The 26,799-nt window shown below is 37.4% G+C and overlaps 1 protein-coding gene across 1 annotated transcript in view; it reads left to right on the top strand.

The window, feature by feature from the left end:
- The window catches only part of LOC128025355 (attractin-like protein 1), an 86,104-nt gene extending 63,460 nt beyond the window's left edge, over window positions 1-22,644 (top strand). The window contains exons 27-29 of the mRNA XM_052611627.1: window positions 9,600-9,707; window positions 17,143-17,257; window positions 20,551-22,644. Of these exons, the coding sequence (XP_052467587.1) occupies window positions 9,600-9,707; window positions 17,143-17,257; window positions 20,551-20,675 (348 nt within the window). The 3' untranslated portion in view covers window positions 20,676-22,644. The remainder of the gene's footprint in view (window positions 1-9,599; window positions 9,708-17,142; window positions 17,258-20,550) is intronic.
- Window positions 22,645-26,799: the final 4,155 nt, after the last annotated feature.

Below are 26,799 nucleotides of genomic sequence, written 5' to 3'. Positions count from 1 at the left end.
AGATAGTATTGTTGTTATTTTATGTGAGACTTTACGTATAAAAGCCATCCATACCGTGTTGTTTAAATGCTAAATGATGAGCACAGTCATGTTAAAGAATAGAATATGTGACTCTGGTGGCCTTGTAGTGACGGTGGATAGCTGTATCTATTTTAGGCTGCTAAAATAGACAGGAAAATTTATATACTCTGTATAATACTCCAGGCCTGCTGAGAACATGCTTTGGTTTTTCTGGGAGTATCCATTATTATGAAAAATGAAGAAGTTATGATCAAACTTTTTATCTCTGCATCAAGGCCATGTGTTATAAAGAATGTTTCTCTTTCAAGGGCATCAGTAAACTTCAAGCAAATAGAACAAAATGTTTTATTCTTTTTAATATTAATTAAAGGTCATAGATCAGCCCCAGTATAAAAGCATTCTGGCTGGCTTACAGCCCATGATGTGGGTTTAAGAATGAATATTAATAATAAGTGACAGTGAAACTGAGCTTTTGGTCTGCAGGGTGACAGCTGTATCTAATGTTCAGTTTTCAATGTTTTTTGTTTTTTTGTGATAATCATTCATTTATGATTATTTAGTGGGTTATATATATGAATCAAGTCAATGATATAACAGTTGGTTTTAAATTATTGATATTGATTTATTTAAAAGCTAGATGTCCTCAACTCTGCTATAATTAAACAGAGCCTTATTACTTAGTTTGATGAATGCGGTACAATCTTGTGTGACACAAATTGGTCAGGAAAGAACACATTTTACAGAGAGAGAGAGAGAGGGAGCCCGATGGAATCAGGGACAGCACGGATGCGTCAGCTCCTTCTCCAGTCTTGCAGAAAAGCAGCTCTGATCTGTCTGAAAAAAAAAAAGGTTTCAGCCCATAATGAGAGCCTTGAAAACAGCAAGCATTAGTGACTCACAGAAGCTCTGCTTCCATTTCATTCATCACATGCTCGCAAGGGAACTGTTAGTCTATGACAAATACTCGCCCTCACTTATCAAGTTCAGCTGTGGGACTCTCCTTAAGAGTTTCTTAAATCACAAGTTCACACAAACCGATGTCTGCAAATGATACACGCATTGCTCCGAGAGATGCAGTAGTGTGCTCTGAAGTGATGGATCGATGCAGAGTCTGAAGTAGAACTGTTCACTTGGCAATTTCAAAGCAAAGGCTTGCGTATCAGTGATCTGGAAATGAATCCCAAATATTTGTTCAGTGTTTAGTTAAATATGATGTTCACTTTGTCCAGTCAAAGAGGGTCATGCTTCCTTTACTCTAGCCTGCTGTCTGTAACTATTGTTACCTTTTGCAGCATTCAGTACTGAATGTTTGTGGTAAATTGAGTCTTTCCCTGTAAAAAAATAAATAAATCAGATTTAGGTCACACAAGAAAACAAAAATATTATTAGAAGTGTTACATCCTTGCTTCTACTGTGCGAATGAGGCATTGTAAGACCTATAATATGATGCAACTGGTTGTAATTTTTTTGTTATATTATTCAGTTTGTTAGGGTGTTCTGTGTTTGGTATTTAAGTTTGTAATTTTAGTTTAATGTGATCTAGTGATATGGTTAATTGTAATGATTAAAATGACTGATAAAATAAGAAATCACAAAATTTGTACTGTAAATAGTAGGAATGGTATGCAAAATATATGACAAACTGCCAGTAGATGTGACTGGCGTTTGATGGCAGCCTAGTGGCAAATCTGGGCATGAAAACCAATAAGAAGGCAGGGGATCTGTATGGGATTGAGGGGCTGAGTGACTTAAATACTTAAAGTAAAAGTATTGACTGCAGCCATGATAATATTGGACTGATATGATCATATTATCTGGACCTGGTTAGAACTCTGGCTGCAGTGTTTTAAACAAACTACAGCTTATTTATGGAAACAATCGGGCATCCAGCCAGAAGTGCATTACAATAATCAGGTTTCAAAGTTATGAATGCATGAGCTAACATTTCTGCATCTAGAAAGAATATTCTGTATCTCAAGTGTTTCTGAGGTGAAAAAAATGCAGCGACGTGCTCAATAGGTTAAATTCAAATTTCTTTAAGGGAGGTTTAAGGGTCATGTCCTAGAGATAGGGAGGAGTTAATAATATTTAGCAAAGGTTCAGAAACTGCAGGATGCATCATCATGATATACGGCAACAGTTGGTTGCAATTTTCTTTCTAATGTTCTTTATCTTTTCGGTGAGAAAAGTAATCGCTGCTGTTCTGCAGTGGGTTATCAGATTCAAGAAATGCCTGGTTCCTAGTTAATCTGGCCACTGTGCTAAACGATACCTGTGATTATGCTGGTTATTTTCTGGTAGAATTTAACATTTAGAAAATATTCAGATTGTTTTTCTCCCATTTGCATTTATTTTTCTTTGCGTCTTTCTTAAGAGAGGCTGTTTTATATATATATATATATATATATATATATATATATATATATATATTAAATTAAGTCCGCTCAGAATGAACAACCAGTGAGCTACTGACTATAATTGAATGTCCCTTATCTACATACTTGGTAACACTAACAGATCAATGTCAAATTGAGTTCCAAGCCAATGGGTGACATGTCCTTGGAGCAGTCAATCAGAACGTCTTTGTGGAATAACCAGTGAAGCCAATTTCATAATCCATGTACTGAAGAGCTAATGGGGTCATTGATGGAAGAACTGGACCAGATGGGTCGGTGCTGAAGTGATTTATATAACCTTAAACATGAGCAGGTCCTCAGGGGAAATAATAACAGGCTATGAAGACTTTTGGGGATCGAGTTGTTTTTGTAAGATCAGTGGGCACATTTATATCTTGCAGTATACTTGGACAAATAATTTTTACTAAGTTTTGTTTTTCTAGTGAGAAAACTTTCTTTCGGTGTCATGTGGGCAAATTCGCCTGCTTGGTTCAAGACCTCAATTCCAGTTCTGATCAGCTGTAATTAATTTGCTGGTTTATAAATTGCTTAATTTACATAATTTCTACAGTGAATAATTTGTTAAAATTTTAGGTAGTGTTTGCAAATTAGGCACAGACATGTCTTTGTGAGTCAGGATTACTTTCCTCCTCATGCCGTTTTTTTCGTAGGTCTCAAACGTCCACACGTGATGTTAATTGAGTACATCATTTCAATTAATAGTTAACATAATTACTTAATTGCATTTTACTGTTATATAGAATATAAGAGTTGTTTTGGATCAGCTAAGCATCCACAATATTTTGAATTTGACAGTGAATTATATTCTTCATATTTTAGGCAAGGTCAAACTATCTGAACACTTAATTTAAAGAAAACTGTTAAAACTACTAGTACCTATTTTTTTTAAGTCTAACTTTTAAACTAACTGTTAAAACTGATAGTTAAAAAGTGCTGTGCTTCTATTGAAAATCTATTGATTGTTTTTTTTTTTTTTCTTTCTTATTTTTAACAGACAGCATTAAAAAAGGAAGCGCGTGGATGGCCTGGTCAACAGTTAAAGGAGGACCAGGCATGGACGCTCTTGATTCTAGTTTGAACATGTCCTTATGAATATTTACAATACTTATTCTATAGTTTTTAATTATAAAATTTAAAACCACATAAGACCATGAGTAGTTCCTCATTACTTTGGTTAGGTCAGTGTAGGGAACATTTAAGATTTAATTCTATTATAAAATATATATCTTTCCTTAAGTTATTCTTTATTTTTTTATGAGGAGAATATCTAGAGAATACCTCAACCATAATTTTATACGGATTCATTGGTGATTTAATAATGCCTGATTTAATTAATTAATAAATATTTGCATTTGTATATATTTTTATATTATAATTATGTTGCAGTGAAATAAATATAAATTCATTTAATTAGGTGTCTTAAAGACCTCAGCCTTAACTGTGAACGGTGGTCATCTTATATTTCTGAAGTGTTTTATCAGGGCTGTATGGGATTTTCATTTTCAGGAATGGAGAATCAATCCATTACATTTTGGTTTTTGGACCAAAATGGCTTTTGAGAGTTTTAGCCCTTGTATAATATCTAACAGGAAAGTCCTAATGCTGTAAAGCAGGGATTTCAGCAGGGTTTAACATGAAGCCTACAGTAAAATCAATGAACAATCAATCTCAATTTCACATCAGTGGGGTTTTCACAGTACTACCCTTGGGCAAGGTTTTAAGAGCATTTCAAATAATAATAATATAAGTTTGACCTTAACTCTAGTCTAAGACCCAGTTAGTTTTTGTGTGTGCATTTTTCTATGTTGAGTTTGGTTTATGACTGAGTAAACCGTTGCAATTATAACGTATTATAGGTCTAGATTAAAATCCAGTTTTTGTCTCGCAACAGAACTGCAAATGTACCCTAGTTGGAAAGGGCAGCTGCAGGACATGGATGCATCTATGTATATGTATATCAGTGATGGACTGGCTTTGTCTTGCATAATTGTCATGGAGATGCCAGTGATGTAGTAAAGGCAGGGTGCCTGATGAGTAATAGCAGGTGATGGAGAGAGATGGATAAATTGCAGATGGTGCTTTTTGGCTGTCAACAAAGCCAGGCTGTTTTCTGAGAGAAGATCTATTAGCACAAATGAGAATCATGCCACAGCTCTCTCCGTTCCTGCCATGCTCTCTCACGCCATCTCACTTTTGCTCTCTCCCTGACATGCTTCGTCATTTTATTTTCTCAGTCCCCCTCCTCATGTTTGCTCGCTTTCTTTCTCACGCATTCATGCCCAAACAAATGCTAATTGAGGGGGATGAAAGAAAGCAAATAGCTTCAAATCAATATTTAAATGAAGATAAAATGAATGGACTTAGAAATATGTGGAAGCTTCACCCTGGTTTCTCCCATTCACTCCCATTCTGGTGCAAATGTCATCTTTGTTTGATGAAAGCGCAGCTTCACGACTGGCAGAATTGACAGCTTGTATTTCGGCCCTTTTTATCCTGCACTTTTGTGACTAAAATCGATGCTTTAAAAAAAAATCCTAATTCTGTAACTTTATTTTATTTTACAGTTTGCTCTCTTCTAGACGATGGAAGAGGCAACTGTTTAGCCGAATATATTTAAAGACCGTTCACTTCACTTTTCAACTATCTTACCTCTCCAGTATCTCTGCTTTCATCCACATGCACATTTAATTCCATGGGTTAGTGACACTCATGTTTTGCAGAGATGATCAGATCGTATTGTCAAGAGAAGCCCTGATGTGAGCAGTGTGCTCAGCTTTGATAATTTCATTATAAATGTGGTCGCGGTGGGATCAGCCATAACAGTCCTCAAGTGGTGATTAATAGAAAAGATAATGAGTGATTAATTACCGTGGTGCCATAAGGGCCCATTAGAGCGGAAGTCATTGAAGAGACCTCTTTGTGTCAGTGGCGAATAGACACCCCCACAGAGACAGTGCTGTTGGCCTGATATGAGCGCCATCAAGGACGTCACCACCTTCTTGTGTTTTATGTTTGTCATGGACACTGGAAGAAGTTTGTTCTGTGATTTCTGAGGTTGAGCGGACTTTCAGAGATTCATAAAAAAACACTGACATATCTGAATCTGTCTAATCTGAATGGCTTTCTAGTAGACTGTTTATGCATTTGGCAGATGCTTTTATCTGAAGCAGCTTACATTGCATTTAAGGTATTTTTGCTTTCAGTGGTATTTGAATCCATGACTTTGTCATTGTTAGGTGCTGTGTTTCCACAGTTTGAGCTTCAGGAAAGCTTATCCATATGATCTTGTTTTTAATTGCCAAATTACAGTATCATTTAATGTAGATGCTTATTCAGCCTCAATGTCTTTTAATGAGTTTTAAAGATCTGTTGCAGGGGTTGAAGATTTATAATCTTGAAAGAATTAATTGATCAATTAAACTTTAATGCAGGGCTTCAAACAAAAAAATCGTGTAAGGAGCCATTTGCTCCTATAAAAAAAAAATCATTTTTTTTAACCTTTATAGAGGGCATTCTTCCCCTAAACTCATAAATACTTAATCTTTCATTTTAGATTCTTACAACTAAGACCTAAAATCTTGTTAAGAAGAAACCGTTGTATTAATGATTATGAACGCGAATTTGAACAATATTGTCAATATGACAGCTGACCGCTTTACCCGTTGTAGCTTGTTCAACTTGTACATGAATAGACACTGCTGTTCCACACTTCTCTCTCTCTCTCGCACGCGCTGCACAACAGCTGCATTTATCAGGTCTGTGTAAGTGCTGCTGTGCGGCAGAGATGAGGACTGTTTAAAACATTTTTTTTTTTGATGCGCATAGTCTGTTTAATTTGTGAACATAGTAAATGATGCGATCAGGAAAAAAGGCATTACATGCTCATTTTTTTGTTATAACATATAAATACATAGGCCTAGTCACCAGTGGCGGCCTTAACAAAAACTTAACTCACAATTTAATATTTTTGGTTGCAAATGCAACCGTTTTAGTTGCAGTTTGGAGCCCTATAATGGTACATGCTGCCATTGTTAAAAGATAAGTTAGCATGTGGAAAGCTTACAGAAGACTTATAGTACACAGTGTTCATAGAAATTGACTGTTCACTTCAGTTCATTGAGTGCAAAGCTTCTTAGTTTGCCTGCTTTTAACCATCAGTCACTTATGAGTGCTATAATCAAGACACTTAAAGGCATGTGGTGTTTTTTTTTATTGTAGTGAATTATATATAAAGTGAAGTACTGCTATCTAACAGAGTTTTTTTCAAATTACATAAACTTTTGTTTTTCTTTTATCATTTATCATGTTCCTTCTGGTTTGAGGAAAAAAAAAAAGTTTCCAATTATTAAGGAAATATTTTTAAAGAAAACATGGGATTGTCTTGTGATCATTTTTCTAAAATATTTAAACTCATATTTAATTACTTATATTTAGCTTTTATTTAATTAAATGTTTTTGGTTGCTTAAATGAAGTCCCCATTCATGCATATGTGTGGACACTAACATGTTTGTCAGGACTTGAACATGGTACAGAATTGCTGTGAAACCAGGAAAGTGACAGTACCTCAGGAGTTGTCTCTTGTTAGTTTAACACAGCACGCTTTTGTGTGCGTCACAAATCCAATAGCAATCAGACTTGTCCTTGGTTCCCCAATCAGCCCGCATTTAGATATTGATTCGACTGTGGGTGTGGACCACTCCATGTTTTGTGTGTGTGCTTTAACTACTGATTATCCAGAAATGATAGAGGCATCACCTGCGACTTCTCCATCGCTCTGAAGTGAGAGAAGCTGATTTGGAGTGTTCTATTAAGTACAGCGTCTTTCAAAGTTTGTCTCCAGGGCAGAAGCTTGCATTTACTACCTATCTGATGAAGTCTTGTTCATTATTTTTTGATGTTATTATTGTTGATAATGAAATGAAATGAGACATTTAAGCAGGGTTTTTAGATCTTTTTAAGATGCATATTGAATGTTATACTGAAAAAGTATTTTAATTGTTCCTTGAGGAATTCTCTTATATGGAAAAAGTGCTGTGTGATTGAATGCTCTATGTTCCACTATATTGATCTTTTCTACCCATGTCACACCTGCAAATGCTCATGAATGCTTAATCTCTTTCATTCTCTTGACATCTACACAGTCTGATTTGCAGATGAGAAGTTTGTTTTTATAAATATTAGGGGTGTAACGGTTCACAAAATTCACGGTTCGGTTCGATACGATACACTGATGTCACGGTTCGGTTCGGTTCGGTTCGATACGTTTTAGATACAGCAAAATGTAAAAACATCTCAACTTTTCAGAATGCCGCAAGCGCACCGCGGGTCATGTGACAAGAACCAACCAATCAGCTTCATCCTTTCCCGTAACAACGTTGAGAGCTCAGCCAAGATGAAGGAACAGCTGATCATAGTTGTATATGGATTGCAATTTTGAAATAAATTCAGTAGCAGAGCTACTGCAAGCGATTTTTAGAGCTGCAAATCCATTTATCCTTCGCTGAAATTTCCGCGTCTCATGGAGAGAGCACGTCATTGTTGCTTAGCAAAGACAGACGCCTCAGGAGAAAGACGCGCTTAGCGTTTTCCATGCGTTTTTAGGCACGATATGTGAACGGCCCCTAAGGCGCTCGCTCACTCAGCACGCGCTGAAGGCTCGTTGCAAAATGTCTAATGCATTTAACAGACCAGAAATATAAGATCCTAAAATAACCAACAGGTCTGGTGTTTGGGTTGGATTCCCTGTAAGCTATAGTTTCTAAATGCTGCAGGGATAGTTTGCTGCGTGCATGTTTCTCCTTTTTTTCGTCTTTTCCCAGATAGTACTGACGCATATATCCCAGATATTCCCGCTGTTTTTTTTTTGTTTTTTTTTTGTAATCCCGCTGGTGTACCCTGTCATGTTGCAGATGCGACATACCGTTGTTTTTTTATCCACCACTCTCTTGCCATCACCATTATAGCTTAAAGGGAATCCAAAGTGCACCCAAACACCAGACCTGTTGGTTATTGGGGGATCTTCTCATTTCTAGTCTGTTAAACGCATTGGCTATTTTGCAACGAGCCTTCAGCGCGTACTGAGTGAGCGAGCGCCTGCTGAGTAGCCTAACATAAACATATAAGATGGTGTTTTTTTCTTCTTCGGGGGTGTCAGGGGCGTTGCCTGTTACGTTGTTTGGGTTATTGGGCTACCTTGTTGAACGCATATCATTATATTTCTTTCTCTCTCTCTTTTTTTTTTTTTCCAAATATAATTAATTACTCCAACGAACCGTTCGGTATACATAATGCGTACCGCGTACCGAACCGAAAGCGTCGTACCGAACGGTTCAATACGAATACGCGTATCGTTACACCCCTAATAAATATATAGATTTGACCTTCAGAAGTACTTCTGACTTGGGCCATCTCATCTCCTCCTCTGTGCACAAGTGAGGAAAGTTGTGCACCATGTGCACATGATAGATAAACTGTGTCTATCATAGAGGCAAAATAAACAGTGTGCCATTGGTTATGGATGGGATTTTGTATGAAGGTTGTGAATTCTGCTTTTTTATGAGAACGAGCCAGTCAGTGGAGTGGAGAAATTACAGGGAATGCATCATTAATTAAACTCCTCCACTGGAATACTGATGCTCACACAATCAATGGCAAAATAATTGCTTGTCATGGATGTTGTGGCAAGAGAAATTTACTTCCAGTCTTCACAGACATTTGATTAGCCAATTTTTTTTATTTTTATATGGAACAAATGAATTATTCAACCACCTGTTTCTAGAGCTGTCAATGGCCTCTTTCGTTCACTTTCTGTCTCTTTCTATCATTTTATGCTTCATTCTGTTTTGCATGTTCTCCTCTTCTCTTTTCGTAATTTTTTTACTTCCTGTTTGTCTTAAACATCAGTATCCCTGCATTCTGGCTCACAGTGTATCTCAGGGTGCTATTTGGTTTTTCTGTTTTCAATAAATATCAGTCACTGATCTTTCTGTGAGTCGTGTCATTTATGCTATCAGTCACCACTTGTAATCTTACATATGAGATTTTGGCAGAAAACTGACATCTTAGAGTCCTTTGAAATTATGAAGTTTATGTACAGATATTTACTAATGTATCATACTTTTTTCCCCTCCTTCTTTCAATTCTTACTCATTCTGCTCCAGCAACTGATGAGGGAAAGGCAGCAGATGGCCAGTCGTCCTTTTGCCTCAGTTGCGGTGACACTGGATGTGGGCGGCACTCAAGTTGAACTGCTTCAGGGTGGAATCGAGGTTGGTTTGACCTTTGAACCTTGAATCTGTTAGATTTTACTTGGCTTACATTACTCGATGAAAGGTTAGCCAATATACAGTATCAAATGTTCTCTATATTTAGAAAATGATTTTCAAGACAGTGTATATATACACCAGTTTTTATGGATCTGAAATAGCCTTTTTCTCCTCATGTGAAATTACAGTTTTTCCAATCAGCTACTATTTCTATTTAAAAATTAAAACAATTCATAATTGTTCATGTAAAATTAAAAAATCTTATTAAAAATAATCTAGGCATATTTTCATCACTGTATGTATGTGTGTGTGTGTATATAAATATATACCTTTATAATTAACTTAATGAGGTTTTCAATGTAAACGATGAGCAATACCAGGCAGAGACCGTTCTGTTTGACAGCTCTAATTTAAGTGCATTGCCATTCATAGCTGTTACACAACAGACACACACACAGACCTGTGAGAGCTGATGTACCTGCTACTCAGCAGAGACGTTAAAAACACACGTCCAGCAGCACTTGATGTGCCTCTCCAGAATCCATTAGTGTGGAGTGGAGTGGTGCTCAGTGGGCTGTTGGAGGACACGCCACAAATGAAGAGAGCAGAAAACAACATACTCATCGATCCCCCAGCTGAACGCTGTTCAACGTGGATCTTTTTAAACAAACTTTAGTTTCACTCTTACAGGCACACAGCTCTCGTTTGTGGGGACATCAGCCTTGTGATAAGAGCAACTTAAGTTCTGTAAAATTGCATCCACAAGAGAACTGTTGAGAATTGTAGGGTTTTTTTTTTTGCTAAGTTGTTTTGATAATCAACATTTTTGCTTCAGATGATACAGTACCTCGTATCTTGTTTTGGTGAGAGAGTCTGTTTGCTCAAAGCTCCTCATTTTACTAAAGGCATCCTCAGAGCATGTCGTTCCTTTTCTAAAAAAACTGTTATGTTTCATCACTTTTCAAGTTCTGTCAGCTTTGTAGTGGAAACAGAGAGACCTTTTAAGAATGGATTCCCTGCTGTTCACTTTTCAGCCTCAGAGGTTTAATTTCGACCAGTGCAAATCTCCCAAGCAGTTGCCACAAACGCACAGGCTCACCTCAAGAGACCCGTTATGACCCCGCCACCTTTCTGGAGCTCATTCCCTCAAAGCTTTCATTGCAATAACATTTTAAGTTTGTATTAAAAATTAGCCAGGGACCATTTTAATGAAACACAATCAAACCCAAAAGCAAATGCTTAGTAGTGGATCAAAATTTTCCAGAATATTGTCCACTGTCGATTCCAGAGCTTTTCTTCTACATGTTTCTCTACTGAGCAAATGTTTCTGTTTATTACATCTTGGTATGAAATCCTTAAGCATAGAGTAAGTTTTAATCTTGTAGCGTATGCGTCCCCTCAAGTTGTTCTTCCCCAGCATTCATCATGTGCTTGGTGATCAACATTGACACTTCTTGGAGTCTGTTGATGCAGATCCAGATGTTGGCCCCACTTTGCTGGGATCTGGCAGCAGCTGAAGGTGAAAGGAGGGAAATGAGAGCAATTCAGTTCAATAAAGGTTAATGAGACAGCATCTGGTGTTGTTGAATTGTTTAGAATAACCTGCTAATAAAAAAGAGAGGACAATCCAGACGGTTCAGCACAGTAATATGTGCCTGTAGCTCAACTTCTGTCTGTAGTTATCGCAGATTTGCTCACCCAAGACAGATGTTAATATAAGGTTTAACCAAGACTTGTTTGAGTCATTTCTGTACAGTAGCTGTGAAGTTTATAGGCCTGTTGTAATATGGATTTGACTGCATGTCTAAACACCTGCTAACCACTAAGCCTCAAATATTTAGGAAGCCTTAACATTATACTTTACCCAATAATTCATTATATAATAATGCATATAATACGTATATAATAATGAAAGCCAGTGCCGGTTTGGACTTTCTATTAAAATATTCTTCATTTTGTTTTCTGCAGAAGAAAGTAAGTCATACAGATTTGTATTGACATAGGGGTGAGTGAATATTAAAAGAATTAAAATTTTGAGAGAATTGATAGAATTTTGAATATTGATAGAATTAAATATTGTGCAAGATCATTTATAGCAAAAGTGAAGAGATGATGGATAGACAGGAAGGGAATGGGATTGGGACATACCTAGTGGTGTAACAGTACACAGAATTGACAGATCGGTTTGTACCATGCCTCTATCTTCAAATAAAAGTCTGTTATGCATGCTGAATCCAGCTGCTATTTGCACTGTAGATTATTGTGCTGTTGTAAATGGGGAAAATGTTTAGCAAAAAGTATATGCACTCAGCAGTCTGTGAAGTTTAACGGAGACTCAGGATGTCAGGGTGAGCCTTTTTTGCAAAATTGAAATGCATGACTTTCTAACATCTACATATAAAGACACAACTGTAAGAATTTAAGTAATGCACTGTGGAAAATGTGTCTCTAATGCATTAAACAGCTCATGCATCTGACAGGAGGGCAAGGCCCTTTAAACTATATGCTTATGAATTTGTTTGAAGTGCTTAATATAAATTGGATTGCGCTGTTTTCCAACAACAACCGTATCATCTCTGTTAATTTTTAAATGCATTTAAAGCATCAAAGCATAATACATATAAACAGTATTATCCTACATATCCTGTGTCTCATTAAAAAATTTTCCTTATACACTTTATTCATTACAGAGTTTCTAAATACTTTAGACACACACAGAAGTTGTATATAAGTGGATAAAATAACATTGCATTCATTTGGTATACATGCGTGCAGAACCGAAAGAGCCATACCGACATTTTTTTAGACAAAGCATAGACAATATTGAACCTGCCTGCTCACTGTCCCGCACGATTTTTGCAATATACATGACGAAAATGCTTCTTCTCTAACTCTACATGGTCAGTTTGCATCTGCCACAGGTCATGGTTAGGCCACTCTGGCTTTGCATTAGGCAAGACTGGTCTGGTTTGTGTTGGGCTTACTGGACTGGAGAAAAAAAATTGTTGTGCATCGAGGTCAGCAGAAGTGCGTTATAAGGCCAATGTGAGGCTGGCTATTTTAAAATGGTGCAGATGACACAGATGCTGCTCTGCCATCATGACCAGCGCACAACATATGGGCCCGTTAACAGTTTTCGAGTATGATGGATGGAGGCTGTCACCAGGCAACAAAGAGAGGGCTGTTTAAATTATACTGTGTACATAGCCGTTCTTGTGTTTAAGAGTGCTCAATAGTTAGCTCTTATATACAGACCGGTGCTGTATGCTCCCTGTCACTGTGAATACTGCTGTTAGCCATGCAAATGAGATGCTCTGCCAGCCATTAAAAGCTGGAGAAACACATAGATGAAGAGGACTGTCCTGTTGCTTTATGACCTTGTTTGCATTTCCATTTTCATTCTCTGCTGCTTAATACTCACAGCAGCAGTAGCTTATCGGCAGCATCTTCGGCAGCAGATATTGTGATACATATTTTTAAACGTGTAAAGAGAAGAGAGGAAATTAAAGTTGGATGGAACAAAGAGACCAAAATAATGAAATGAGATAGAATGCAGTCATAAGAATACTAGAAATTCACCAGTTGGCCACATTGAGAGATACAAGATGGAAAACCAGTAAATTAAATATATAAAGACAAAGCGAGACATGAAGACATGGCCCATAAAGTGTCTCTCATCAGCCTGTTTGTCTCCCTGACTATTTTGAATGTGGCTCAATGGCGCGGAGTTGTTTCATCAGGTTAGTCAATGCAGGAGAGGGGGATGGAGTTGGCCCTCAATTAGTTGTAAACCATCAGGGCTGTACGAGACATCTGTTTTATATCTTTTTATAGCCTTTCATGTTTTTTTCCCAAGACAAAATGTGCAAGTCTGTCATAAGTATTCAGTTTTCTGGATTTGACCCTCATTTTCATAGTCATAGGGTGAGTGTTTTTGTAAAATGAAGTTTTAAGAGTTTACTTTTTTGGCTTATTCATGAGCAGGGCTGTTGATGTGGATGATCTTTGTTGAAGTTGTGATGCTTAATATTTTTGTGAAAACCATGATACTTTACTTTTAGGATTGGTTTTTATAAATGGACTACTTTAATAATCAACATTTGAGTCAATATTATATATTATAAATGCCTTTACTGTCACTTTTTTGATCAATTTATTGTGTCCTTGACTGTTAAATAAAATCTTATTGACCCCATTTTTTTTAGCTTTTGTAAATGCAATATTTATAATACCATGGACTTGCACATAGTCTATAGTATAGTGCCTAAAAGGTAAAGTCCAATCACTCATAAAAGTAAAAGCTCTTCTCAAAATGGCCCAATATTAGAGTTATGAATTTAAGAAAACCTTTCAAATGACCTTCTCCAGTGCATTATTGCAGCATGTGTGCTGTAATGTAATCCGCTGTAATCTTGTTTTTCTAACTAACCTTAGCTGAGCTTGCGAGTAGGACTCTAAACAGGGTTGTTATTCATTAGCTGTGTCATATCAATGCTTTTTAAATGGCCTACAATTGGATTACTCTAATCTGTATGGTGCAAAGCTAATGTGAATGAGACAAATATCACTGAATCCGAAACCATAAGTGCATGAAAATAGATTTGTCTGATTGTTTGGAGTTGTTGGGTGGAATGAAGATCTTGTAAGGTGGTTTTATACGGTTTATACATTGAATACATAATATAAATTATACAAACTCAAAGCAGACTAATGAGAACCTTTTAGGGTCTTTTTGTGTCCGGTATTATGTGATGGATGTTTTATAGGCATTCTATAAATAGGATTCATCTTTGATGGATTGCTTTTGTTGTGTAAAGGAGTAGTTTTGAGCCTTGTGGTGTGAATTGATTTATTTTATACACTAAACTATATTTTATAAAAAAAGAATAATAATTAATCAAGCAATATTTAATAAAAAAAAATTAGGTATAAAAGACAAGCTACATGCTATAGAAAACATTTTAAAAGATGTACCCTACATTTACAGTACACTAACAGAACAAACATTCAAATGTTACAAAGCAATGAACAACATGTTTTTTTTTTTTTTTCTTTCTTGCATGTTTGGGTGTGAAATTGAAATGGATCTTTAACTACCAAGCTCAGACAATAGCACTGGCCAGAAATGGGTGTGCAAGTGCAGGGTTGAAATTGGAGAGAAGTAATTAAGTGTTATATTTAGCAGTAATCACTTACTGTAATTGGTGTGTTTTGCCAGAAATAATGAGGTTTTCTCTATCATTCAAAAGCAAGAGGATTCATCTGTGTATAATGGTTGGTGTGAAGGGTCTTGAGGCCACTGTCAAAACATTGTGGTTTGTTCTGTCTATCACGTATTATAAATATGCTGCTCTGTGGTGGATTAGAGACTAGACCCCTAAAGTCTGGCTAGCAGAGCAAATGATTGTATCGACATCCATCTTTATGGTTAATTTTTTTTCCATGGTGTAAACCTAACCTTGTCCTTAAGATCATAGGCCTTTAGTAAGGGAAGGATATATCTCTACAGACTACAGACTGATTTTGATGAAGAAATAACATGCAGTGTGAACGAGAGAGAGAAAATCGAGAAAAAACAATGATATTCTTCACACGGTGGAATCAAGGAGCTAGAAGGGAAGCTAGACGCCCCCTGCCACCCCTGTCACTCAGAAACAATGGCTTTGAACTTTTTAAGTGCAGCACAAGTGGCCTCTTTTCCTCTCAAAGAGACAGATATTGCTCTGATAACAGCCTCTTTCTACTGGGCTTGACGGACATCACTGTCAGTGCAAGCTTAATTTGACCTTTCACAAGCCCCTCCACGCCTGTGCCTTCATGTTCCATGTGTTCTCTCACAAAATGAGAGAAAGCGATAGGCTTGGGCATTTTTTCGTTTAAGAACAATACATTCTCTATGATTTTATTAGGCAATAAAAAAAAATTGCCTTGCCAAAAAGGTTATGCTTTTGTGCATTTGTTCCCCACTTTCTTGCTGTGTGGTTTGGGTCATTGTCATGTTGAAAGGTAAACCTTCCCATTGACAACTTTCTGGCATACTGTAGGGCATCAGATATTCCTCGACAGTTTGATGGTATTTTGCCCCTTCCGTTTTTCATTCTATCCTGACAAGTGCTGCAGTCCCTGCTGCAGAGAAACATCCCCATAACAGGACATTACCACCTCCATACTTTACTGTAGGAATGCTGTTATTTGGAGGGTGAGCTGTATTTGACCCAGGGAGGGTCTGTGTTGTACCAAATACCTTCCACTTCTTAATAAAAGACTTTACTGTGCTTCTAGGCATTGATAAAGCCATTTAAATGTTTTTATATCCATCTCCTAACTTGTGCCTGTATTGTTAATTGAAAATGAAAAATGGATATAGGCAGATTTTGACGGTCTGTTTGGTTGTGTGATACGATGCAATAGGACACACCCACACACCCCCACACACACAAAACATTTGAATGATTTGCATATCAATACAAAGCCACAGAGAGCTCATTTAAATGTATTTTGCTTGCTTCAATAATTGCCATAATTATATAGAGGTGGGAAAGGGCCAGATTTGTATGACATATTCCTGCTTTAGAGCAATGTACCCTAGGGTAACTTTGTTGTTTTGACGGCTGGTGCTAAATTCATAGACTCGATTAGGACCAGAAAATAATAGTTGGTGTCTGTTCACTTTTTTTCATATTAAAGCTTCATTTTGTGGAGAGCCATTGGCTGCCAAAGTCTATGTTCCAGCATCACGTTCTTGAAAGAGCTCTTGAAGAGGCACTCTCTGTAAATAGTGAATAAAGCCACTCTACAGCTGAGTCAGAGTGTGTGTGGAAGGCCAGAGATGAGAGTGTATTAATGAGCTTAGGGAATCTTAAAGACAATGTCCCACACACACAACATCACACGTGTGCTTTATTCATTGGCAAGGACATTTATGACTCCCTTTGTCATTAAAACACATAAAACCATTGACAAATCCTTTTAGAAAAGCATATGTATGTGAGTGGACCAGCACTGAATAATCTGTAATGTGAGATAAAAGATGACATTTTACGATCACAATTGCCTATGGCTTCCTTCCTCCTCATTCCACTGTGTTGCATCAGAGACCCACTGATGCATACTTCTATCCACGGCAGCTCCCACTGAAGAGCTGGTGCTACAACACGACCCGAGTTGGTAGTCGACCACCTGAAATGTCACAGATTTTCTCCGCCTGTGTGTGCATGATGTGAACTTTGAAAGTGGCTTGCATTGAGTTTTGAGTTTCAGGGAGATGATTTGTTACTGAGATTATCAGGATGTGGATTTTCCTTTTCTGTCGACGTACGAGAGACATCCTACAATCTCGGCTCACACTGAGTAATGTGACATTTGTGACTGATGGTGATGTGTTCAGGAGGAGGCTTGTTATAGATGACACATTTCCTCTCCTATGATCTCCACACAGGGACCGCCCAAGCCAGTTGCCGTGGAACCCTGTTCAGGGGGTAAAGCTGCAGTGCTCACAGTGCTAATGAGACTCCCAAGAGTGGCATCTGGTGTTCCTCCACCCGGCCAGTCAGGTCAGTAATTTTGAAAGGTGTCCCCACTTTATATGTACCTTGTTTTACATGGAGCCTTTCTAAAACAGTAGGGCATTGTCTTTTTGAATAACAGTATCTGCCAAATGCATAAATGTAAATCTATAAGCATCTGATGCATTATTATATCATGGTGCACCTCCTTATTTTGCTCACAGATTATTAGATATACACAGAAAATTAAGCTAGGAGCATTGTGCACACTCAAAATACTTTATTATAACAATTTTTAATCCGTTGAAATAAAGTAAATGGCTCATTGTTCTAAAAATTCTTCTTAAGGATGTACCATTATTATAAATCAGGCCAACACCAATAAGACAGTAATTATTTTGGTGCTGTGGCTAATATCACATTTCTTAACCTTAAATTATTTTGGCTAAAAAAACAAAACAAAACTCTAATGCTAATTATTAATATTAATTTGGAGATTTGTTCAAGATTAACAGCGGTAATAAAAATGATTAAATTATAATTAAATTAAATTTTACAATTTCTAGTTTTACTAGCATTACAGCAATAAATTGTATAATTTTATTCATTTATAATATAAATAATTATAAAATTATTAGTGTTGAAGATTTTCCTTTTAGTGAGCATTACAACAAAAGGTAATCTAAGTTTACAAATTGAGAAAATATCAAATATCGAACCATACCAATATAGTAAACAAAAATCTCAGATTTCCACAGGAGACTGATATTGTACTGATGTATTGTGCATCCCAATTTTTTTTATATGTTTTTTGGTGGTTTATCCTCCAGGTGTGCTTGGTAAGTTTATCTCTAGCATAAACCTTGACTGAAATGTAAAACTCTGACATGGTACAGGCAGCTTCTCGGTTAATGTTTTACGCCAAATTAACATGCCCGCTGCTCACTTATTATGTTGCAGTCTGGTTCTTTCCCTTCGTGGGAATTAATCTCATGCAAGAAGTCAGAGAAGTTCTCCAGTGTCCAGGTCATATCCACTTACACCACTATGAGTCTGAATGTCTCCTGTCTATAGCCTGAATAAAAAAGATCCAGTCTGTTAAACCTTTTTGGACCAAGAAAATCTGAGAAGATATTGCACCTCTCAGTGTCCTTGACTCTTAGACAAAGGATTGTCTTGTAACAAACAAACACACCTCTACCAATGTACAAACAAACAAACAAAACAATCGATTCAATGATGGTGTCCAGTTTCTGTATTTTTCCCTCATCTTTTTCATTCACCTTCACCTGACAACTCTTTTTCAGAGAGCTTGTACTGACATCTCACACACGCATATATTTAGACAGAGGTGCTTTAAAAGCCATGACAGCTGGAGGTCTGTCTCATAGAACTCTGTCTGGCTTTGAGAACTACAGAGGGATAAGATTGGACTAAGAATAAAAACCTTTTACCCCCTCTTCATCTCAGCAGGGGTGTCAGTCAACATGCTGCTTTATGGGACCTTGTCCCTTTAAGCTTGACTTCCTCCCCAGGAACTTGACTGATCTGGAGAAGAAAAAACAATAACTTTTGTTTCAGTAAAGCTTCTCTAATAGCTTCTCTTTTGTTTGACAAGCACAAAATAGATGCAGCATATAACAGCACATAACAACAACTGATATGCACAAAAAGAGTGTTTTGGTGATATCTAAAGAAAGTTGGATCTGTCGAGACTGAGCTTTGTTGTAATTTCTTGGCACTAACAACTTTAGAGTGGCTTGAAGTTCGTCATGAGCACTTTTGGAGAGAGTAACATCAGATATAGAGAGAGAAATAAAAGGAGAGAGAGACTGAGGTGTAAAAATGCACTTTGTCGTCAAAGAGCTTTGTTTTGGGTAATCTTTTTGGAAGTTTCACAGCAGGATGGATGTGTAGGTATTTGTCTGCTAGGATAAAGCGGTGTATCACCTGATCCTGATAATGAAACATGGTAACCCCTTTATACAGTATATATATAACTGAAACAGCCTCTCACTCGACCTAGCGCTGGGACATGATAATGAACTCAGACAACAGATCACTTCTAACCATATTGATTATATTCACAGATCCTATAAGTTTTCCATGGTGCTGAAGGTCTTTCTCGTTTTGCACATTGCTAACAAAATCAACTGGATGTTTGCTCATTACATGCATGTGTGATCAAATAAGTGACCTCTTTCCCTTCTCATTGGGATTTCAGTAGGAAAACATCCACGACTGGCTTTATATAACACTAAATAATTTTGTTGAAGCAATATAAAGAAAAAATGTGGATATATGTGCTTGTAGTATTTCTTAATGTTTGGGTTTTTGACATCTAAAATTCATGTTCAAATTCAATTTCTGAAGCCATTTTCGCAGCTCAGCAAGTTAGCAAACTTTTGTATTCTAAAATCCTCACAATCTGACCCGAGTTCGTTTTTTTTTTTTTTTTAAACTAGCAGCATTTTTTATTTTACTGACCTATCTTTACTGACACATGTTCGAGCCTTTTTGACCTGAATTGTGATCAGTTAAAGTTCATGCAAAACCAGCTCTAAAAGCACACCAATAACAGGCTTACACTGCACACTTCCTCTGAACTGTTCTGTTGACAGACGTGTAGTTTTCACATTCCTCCCTGAGGCCCAGGTGTGATGGGTAATAAATCGATGTAGGGCAGTGTGTAACTGTCTGAGGCTCAGGTTGTTCTTGGATGTAAATCCTCTTTGCCTGAACGCTTGAAGCTCCGGCTTCACACTGGTGTGCTGAATTCAATTCCTTTTGCCCTGGCCTGTCTGAAGTAATGAATTGTTCCCCTCTGATAATTGTATTGCTTCAATAGCAGGGAGGGAGCAGTGCCAGACTAGCACCGAAGTGGCAGTTTGTGTTTGCAGGATGATTTGTGAGATGCTGCTCTGAAAAATGGCTTTGGGGTTGCGGCCATGGTTTTGACCACAACAGTCCGTGACAGAATCCTGGCGCGAAACATAGGGTGCTGGGAATTTAGCTCAATTCAAACCCCCATCCCCATCCTAGAATGAGAGAGGGTGGCCACAGAATTTAAAAAAGTGATGCTTCTTGAAACCAGTGACCTTGACATTGAACAAGGAGTAGTTTCCAAATTTTCCAAGGCTCTTCTTTATGCATGAAGTGTCAAAAATTGGTCTTTAAAAATGAAAGAACTGATGGTTGTTCTTTTGAAAGAGATGGCTTTAAGTTACCATTGTCCCTTTTTTAAATAACTTTGCTTTGACATGCAAATGAACCGTTTTTGCTTTTGAACGCTCTCTGCGACTCTCTGACCCTGAGCTTGCTTTGTTCTGTGTCATCTGCAGGTATAGCCATCGCCAGCGCTCTTATCGACACGTCCCAGCAGAAGCCCATGGACTTCAAAGAGAAAAGCCAAGGCTTGAAGAACCGCAAAGCTCTGCCTCCCGCTCACCAGGGCACCTGTGTTTGAATCGTCTGAGGCCTCGGCGGGCTGTCCTTTACCACAGAGACCTCCTCTCTTGTGCTGCTTCAGGCAGACGGAGGCCTAGAGCAGCCCCATGTGAGGGGGGTGACAGAGTGCCCTGTATTTCCACTGCACATACACTTTATCTCTCCACGTCAATTGAAAATAGATCTCGTCCATTTCAAACGACCTTGGTTTCGCCATCTGCTCAAGCTCAAACATTACAAGTTCAACTTCATCTGAACAAATCGACAGGCTGCTTTTTGATTCAGTTGTGCCCTTTCCCTACGGTGATATCGGTCTTCTCAAGGCCTTCTGAACATTGAGGGTCTCTCTAATGGTCTCCCATCAGCTGTACACCAAGCACAGATGTGCCTCTAGCATAGTTTGTACATTATGGACCAGAGTGTCTTTCTAAGCCAGAAGTAGCGTTCTGGTAGTCTCGGATGGTTGCCGGTTTTGTGTACGGGTTGCTCACCTATTTCTATGCTCGCCAACTAGACTTCTGTTTTTCTAAATTTTTAACTATTTTGACATGTTATTTAAGAGATGGACTACATGTTTACCATGGCGTGGAAGCTATCTGTTGTGTAAGCTAATGACGTTCTGCTGCTGATAGCCTCATGCTTGGTAAACTTGTGTTAGGAGAGGATCACATCTGTTTTTAGCTAGATAGGTTTCACATATTTCATTCTCGCGCTCTTCTTGTGAAGGCTTTGCATGGACCACTCACACTATGCTTGAAAATTTGAAAGTTTTGTGGGTTACGTGTCACACGAAGAACTTCTTCATGTCTTGAAATATTGCACATGTTAGCTGGACCATAATGTAGAGGAGACAGCTGGTGCGGGTGAAACCGAGTGTCGGTCGTAAATCACAGAGATAAGTCATACTAGAGGATGAAATCGTGTCTCGTTGAACTGACAAACCTGGAGAATTTACTTCAGCAGATGCATCACAACGGGTGTATAGTATTAAGGAAATGCTAGGGAACTTATTTTTATTGTCATTTTGCAGCGGTACAGATTTAAATGAACAATGACTCATAACTTTGCAGTAATGCTTCATTTCTTTATAAGGAACTTTTGTATTCTTAAGTTTCACATATTGTGAACGTCAACAGAGGGCGATTTCGAGGAGACCAGCAGGTGAGGGTGTATTTAGATGGTTTCTACATTCAAGGATTGAAGTCTTAAAGCAGTGAGAGCTTTCTGAGAGCAGATTTACCAGGACTCCCCATACAACTGGATCTGAATCTTCTGAAGTCCTCAGCCTTGCTCTACCTGATTAATGCATCTTTAGGACCGAGCCTGAGCCTGAGCCTTCGTGGGTAAAACAGGATGTCCAGGTGACTATGTTTTCCTCTGTGGCAACAGCAAAAAGTGTACAGCATCCTTATCATCACTCGTTTGCTTTAGATGGACTTGAACATATGAATCTAATGTGAATTGCTCTTTTTCTCGTCATGTAGCCACTTCAATGTTTTTGTTTGTATTTTTTTGCTGGTAGTAAAGGATATTAAAAGGTCAATAGGTATTTTAGGTCCACCCTCTGTACATGACGTCGATAAGAAATAATCATGTCTTTTACAATGTTTGACTGTTTTTGTATCTGATTGATTCCTGTGTAATACCTCTGATTTGATTCTTAGGTTACTCATGTAACTAACTCAGTTCATGTTGGTGTCTATTTTTAGGGCTAGATGTAAACAGAAGCTGCTTATCTAGATTATTCTGGGCATTTAGAACTTACTTTTCAGGTCACGATGTGTTAGGAATTGAGTTTTGGAGCTATTTTGTATTTTGAAGTGAGTAAGAGATTCCCACAGGAACTCTACAGACTGATTACACAGGAATCATCTCACTGTACCTGAGAGGGGAAAAAAAGACCGATTCATTCATCCCTCAGTGCATATCATTAATCTTCATTGTATTTTACAGATGAATGGAAAAATAAAACACTTGAATATTCAGAAGTCCTTGGATCATTCCAGCACATGTGAATACACAGAGCTCGTCTCAAGGCTTTAAAGGGCTGATCTGATCTGTGCCTGTTATCTGTGTTCTGTAATACAGTTTTAGTGGCCTGTTATTTTACCACAGTCAAGGGGTGTTAGTCAGCAATGTGAAATTGATTGGCTAAAACCCACAGCTTTGAGTGCCTTTGCTTTCATAAAATGGTAATAACAGCAATATGAAAAAAATTCCAATGTTCAATTGATACAATTCATCCATCAAGCAGTTCATTAACCTAACTAGTTTTTTTTTGCCTTTGCCAAGCAACATAACAATCATAGAGAGAGAAGCTTGGCGAATTAATACAAAATTGTATTAATAACCTGTCACACAGTGTGTGTATTGAAATAGTTCTGATCTTGGATTCTGTCTGGACTCTGCCACATTACAGATCTGATAACATCCTCAAGATAGTAGCTATTATGATGCAAAACACCTTATAGTCATATCACTGCATGGCTCCCATAATGTATTCTTTTTGTTGCAATTCAGCGTTCCATTATTCTAAGGAGTGGTAGGGCGCCACCTGTTTGCATAATAATATACATTTTTATTAACTGATATGTTGATATATTCACAATATAGCACCATTGTTGAAATTAACTAATACTATTAAAACAGTTTTTGGTATTCGGAATAAAATAAAAAAATATATAAGATGAAAAAAACAAAAAAAACAACTTGAAATTAGAAAATGTAGAAAATTAGAAATGTTGCCTTGAAAATGTTTTATCATAGGGGTTTTGCCACTATGAAGTATTAGGATCCAATTTTTGTCATCAAATCAATCCAAAAATCAGCCTGTAAAGATGAACCACAACCCCTTGTGACTTATATTGCTTTTATATTGCTACAGTCTAAAACATGGTTCATCCAATCCATTTTTAAAGCTATAATAGTCTGATAATATTACATTTCTATCCCAAATTAGGGTTGATGCATGATGTCCAATGCATATTCTAGATCCCTGAAGGGTGTTTCATATACACCTTTCTTCCATCCGCCTCACTGTGACAGTCACCAGACCCGGCTAGTCACTCGGCTAGGCACAGGTTGACATAGACGGAATGAGCTGTCACGGCTGACTAATGCCCATAAAGACACTCAGAGGAGATGTATGGATAACTCTGCAGATCTGCGCGTGCATGTGTGTTTTTCCAGCCTGCTGATGGGAGACAGCCGTAGCATCACACCATGTATCAAAGGCAGTGATGGATAAGCCGGTCTTGTTTTTGCATTTTCCATGTCAAAGCGTTCCTCGCTGTCTTCTGGAAACCATTCAATACCAAGCCTACTCATTAGTCTCTGGTCAGCGCTGCTTGAACTCAGGCTAACATTTGAATTTGTGATCAGATGCAATCAATGCTGAAGTGATGACAGCATGGGGACTGTTAAAAGAAATATAAAATTACCCAAGCATCCGTTTTCCTCCGGACTCCTCCCTTTGTCTATTTTTCACCTGATCCCATATTTTGATGAGCTATTGAGATGTGCCATTTCCGTATAGATGAATCTTTCATGATCAGTCGTATAAGTCAGTGGGTTGGGGATTCATGGAGTGTGTATCCGGTGCGGCTGTGTATCTCTGGGTGTGTCAGTGGACGAGTGCCGTGAGAGATGCCTCGTACCTTTATTGCTTTTAGTTGACAGGAAATGCCCAGTGTAAATCAAGGTGGCTGGCAGTAACATTAAGAGATATTAATGAGAGTGTGGCCTGTTGGTAATACAGGAGGTGAGAGAGAATGAGTGATGCCTGTAACACAGAGACCTGCGAGGAGGAGGATGGGTTTGACAAAAAACGGCTTCTCTGGGACACTTTATTTTATGTGGAAAGTTTTCATTTATTTCATTTATATGTGAATATATATATAAGCATAGTGCTAAAATGGAATGTTCCAAATAAAATACGGGTTCAGTCTGTGGCATGCCTTAACTTGTTACACAAAATAATCTCGAATATTGTAAATAACATTCTGTAAAAATGAAGTAAATAATAAAGTAATAATAATAATAGTGAGCACATTATCTGTAGCTTTTATAATCTGCAGATTATAGAGTGCTGCATGGGTGATTAATTTTTGTAGGCCATTGCAATTTAGCACTACAGGTTTGATCGCCTATACTGTATGAAGGTTTTTTTAATATTTTTGTTTTTGTTTTTTTTTATATTAATGCCTGAAATAAATTGGATAACATGTTTAAGATATTTTCACGCTCTATTTTATGATTTACAAGTAATACACCTTTCTGATTAAAAAATATATATATATTTTACTTGTCTTGTAAATGGTGGTTGATAACAAGTGGATAAAAGGGATTAGATTAATAATCATAATGCCAAACAGGTAAACTCGTCTATACGCTACTGTTTTTGCAGCCTCGTCGTGTTTATAATCATAATCTTGCACACTTTTTTCCTTTCTTTTTTTTCTGTAAGAGATAAACAGATCAATCCCACAGGATTTTACATTGGTAAACTCATCATACACCTAGAACAGCAGTCTCCTTACCAAAATAAAGATTTAGACAACTTTATAGAATTGAATAATTGTTTTGCCCCATATAGACTTATACATTATGTGACTTATTTTATCAGTTCATACTCACTTCCGTGTTGGCCTATAAAAATACACCATCGCTGCACCAATGTGCTCATTTAAACATATAAAGCACAGTGTTAAAACCTAGTATCTGTTCTAGGTTTAGAGCTGTGCAGTCTCCTATGAAATAACACTTTTCTCTGTGATTTTCTTGAGAGTTTGGGTTTCACATAGTTCCCTCAGAAGTAAATTTTGCCCATGGTCAAGGTCTAAGACATGCAGATGATAATTTTCTCTTTTGTTCCACTATGTTTTCTTGTGGCTATACTTTCAAGGGCTTATTATTTTGAACTTTTGAAATAATCAGCCAACAGAAACCCTTTATGAAACTGCATGTCACAAATCCTGCTGACCCTGCAGAAGACATGAATGCTCCCTGTGAATTATCTCACTCGTGGCATTATTTCCCTTCTGATGTCAGCTGATTTTTTTTTCCTGCTTGATTGCAAGCAGAAATTAGACAGACCTGGTCCTTGTCTTTCTGAATTCAAGACCCCTTTAAAGAAAGCTGGGCATATGGCACTGAAGACCATGCAGAAGCCAGACATTACGCCTAATTGCTGTTGGTAATAACAAAGAGCCTCCTATCTTCAGCTCCCCAAACTCTTCTATGAGTCACGTCCCTGTCTCATCTCAGTGTCCCTTTGCCAACTTCCATCCTCACTTTGCTTTCAAGCTATGAAAAATGACCCATGAATAATCGTCATGTACAGCATGTTGAGTGCATGCTGGGCGTAGGTCGACCCTTTCACCTTTCCACCCTCACATATAAAATATTTGACAAATGGTCTTAAGACTATAATCCTCATTTTAGAGGTCAGAGTTCAGAGATCACAAGTCACAAGCACATATGTCTTAGGAAACGACATATAATCCATTTAAAAACAAGTTAGGTATGGCCACACTTGGAGTTCTTGACTGACCCATGTATCCATCTGTCTTTGCTAGTTCCTTTGTCTGATGTTAAGCAGTCAAAATATATTATAAAATAATAATTTTAACCAAGATGCAGTAGCTGTTGTAAAGAATGTGAATAACAATTTGAAAAATAGGTATGCACCCATGTTAAATGTTTTTCTGTTTAAATAAATCAACTTTATTTTGTCTTAATAAGTGAAACACAAAATACTGAAATTAGCATGAAAATGACATTCCTTTTTTGCTAAGTATTACATTTCACAGTGTTATTAAATGCTTAATATTTAAAGATTGAGCATCTGGTAGAATACATAAACACAAATAAACTTTTAAAATTTAAATAATAAAATAATATGCTAACCAACGTGGTAATTTATTATGCATCCCTATTAAATATGGTGCAGCACATTTAGCATGTGGTTAAGTTGGATTGTTACTGAATATAACAGATCTTTGTGTTGTTTTGTGTAAAACTTGCATTCTAGTTCTTCAAGTAGTTTCTTGTAATGTGAAAGACTTTAGGAGTTCTCACATCTTCTCGGTGTTATCAATGAATCAAATCACTAACCCACTGTATTACCTGTGCCCTTCTGTAGC

This window comes from Carassius gibelio, chromosome A12 (assembly GCF_023724105.1).
Source record: "Carassius gibelio isolate Cgi1373 ecotype wild population from Czech Republic chromosome A12, carGib1.2-hapl.c, whole genome shotgun sequence".
Lineage (NCBI taxonomy): Eukaryota > Metazoa > Chordata > Actinopteri > Cypriniformes > Cyprinidae > Carassius > Carassius gibelio.
This window is presented reverse-complemented; position numbering and strand designations above follow the sequence as displayed.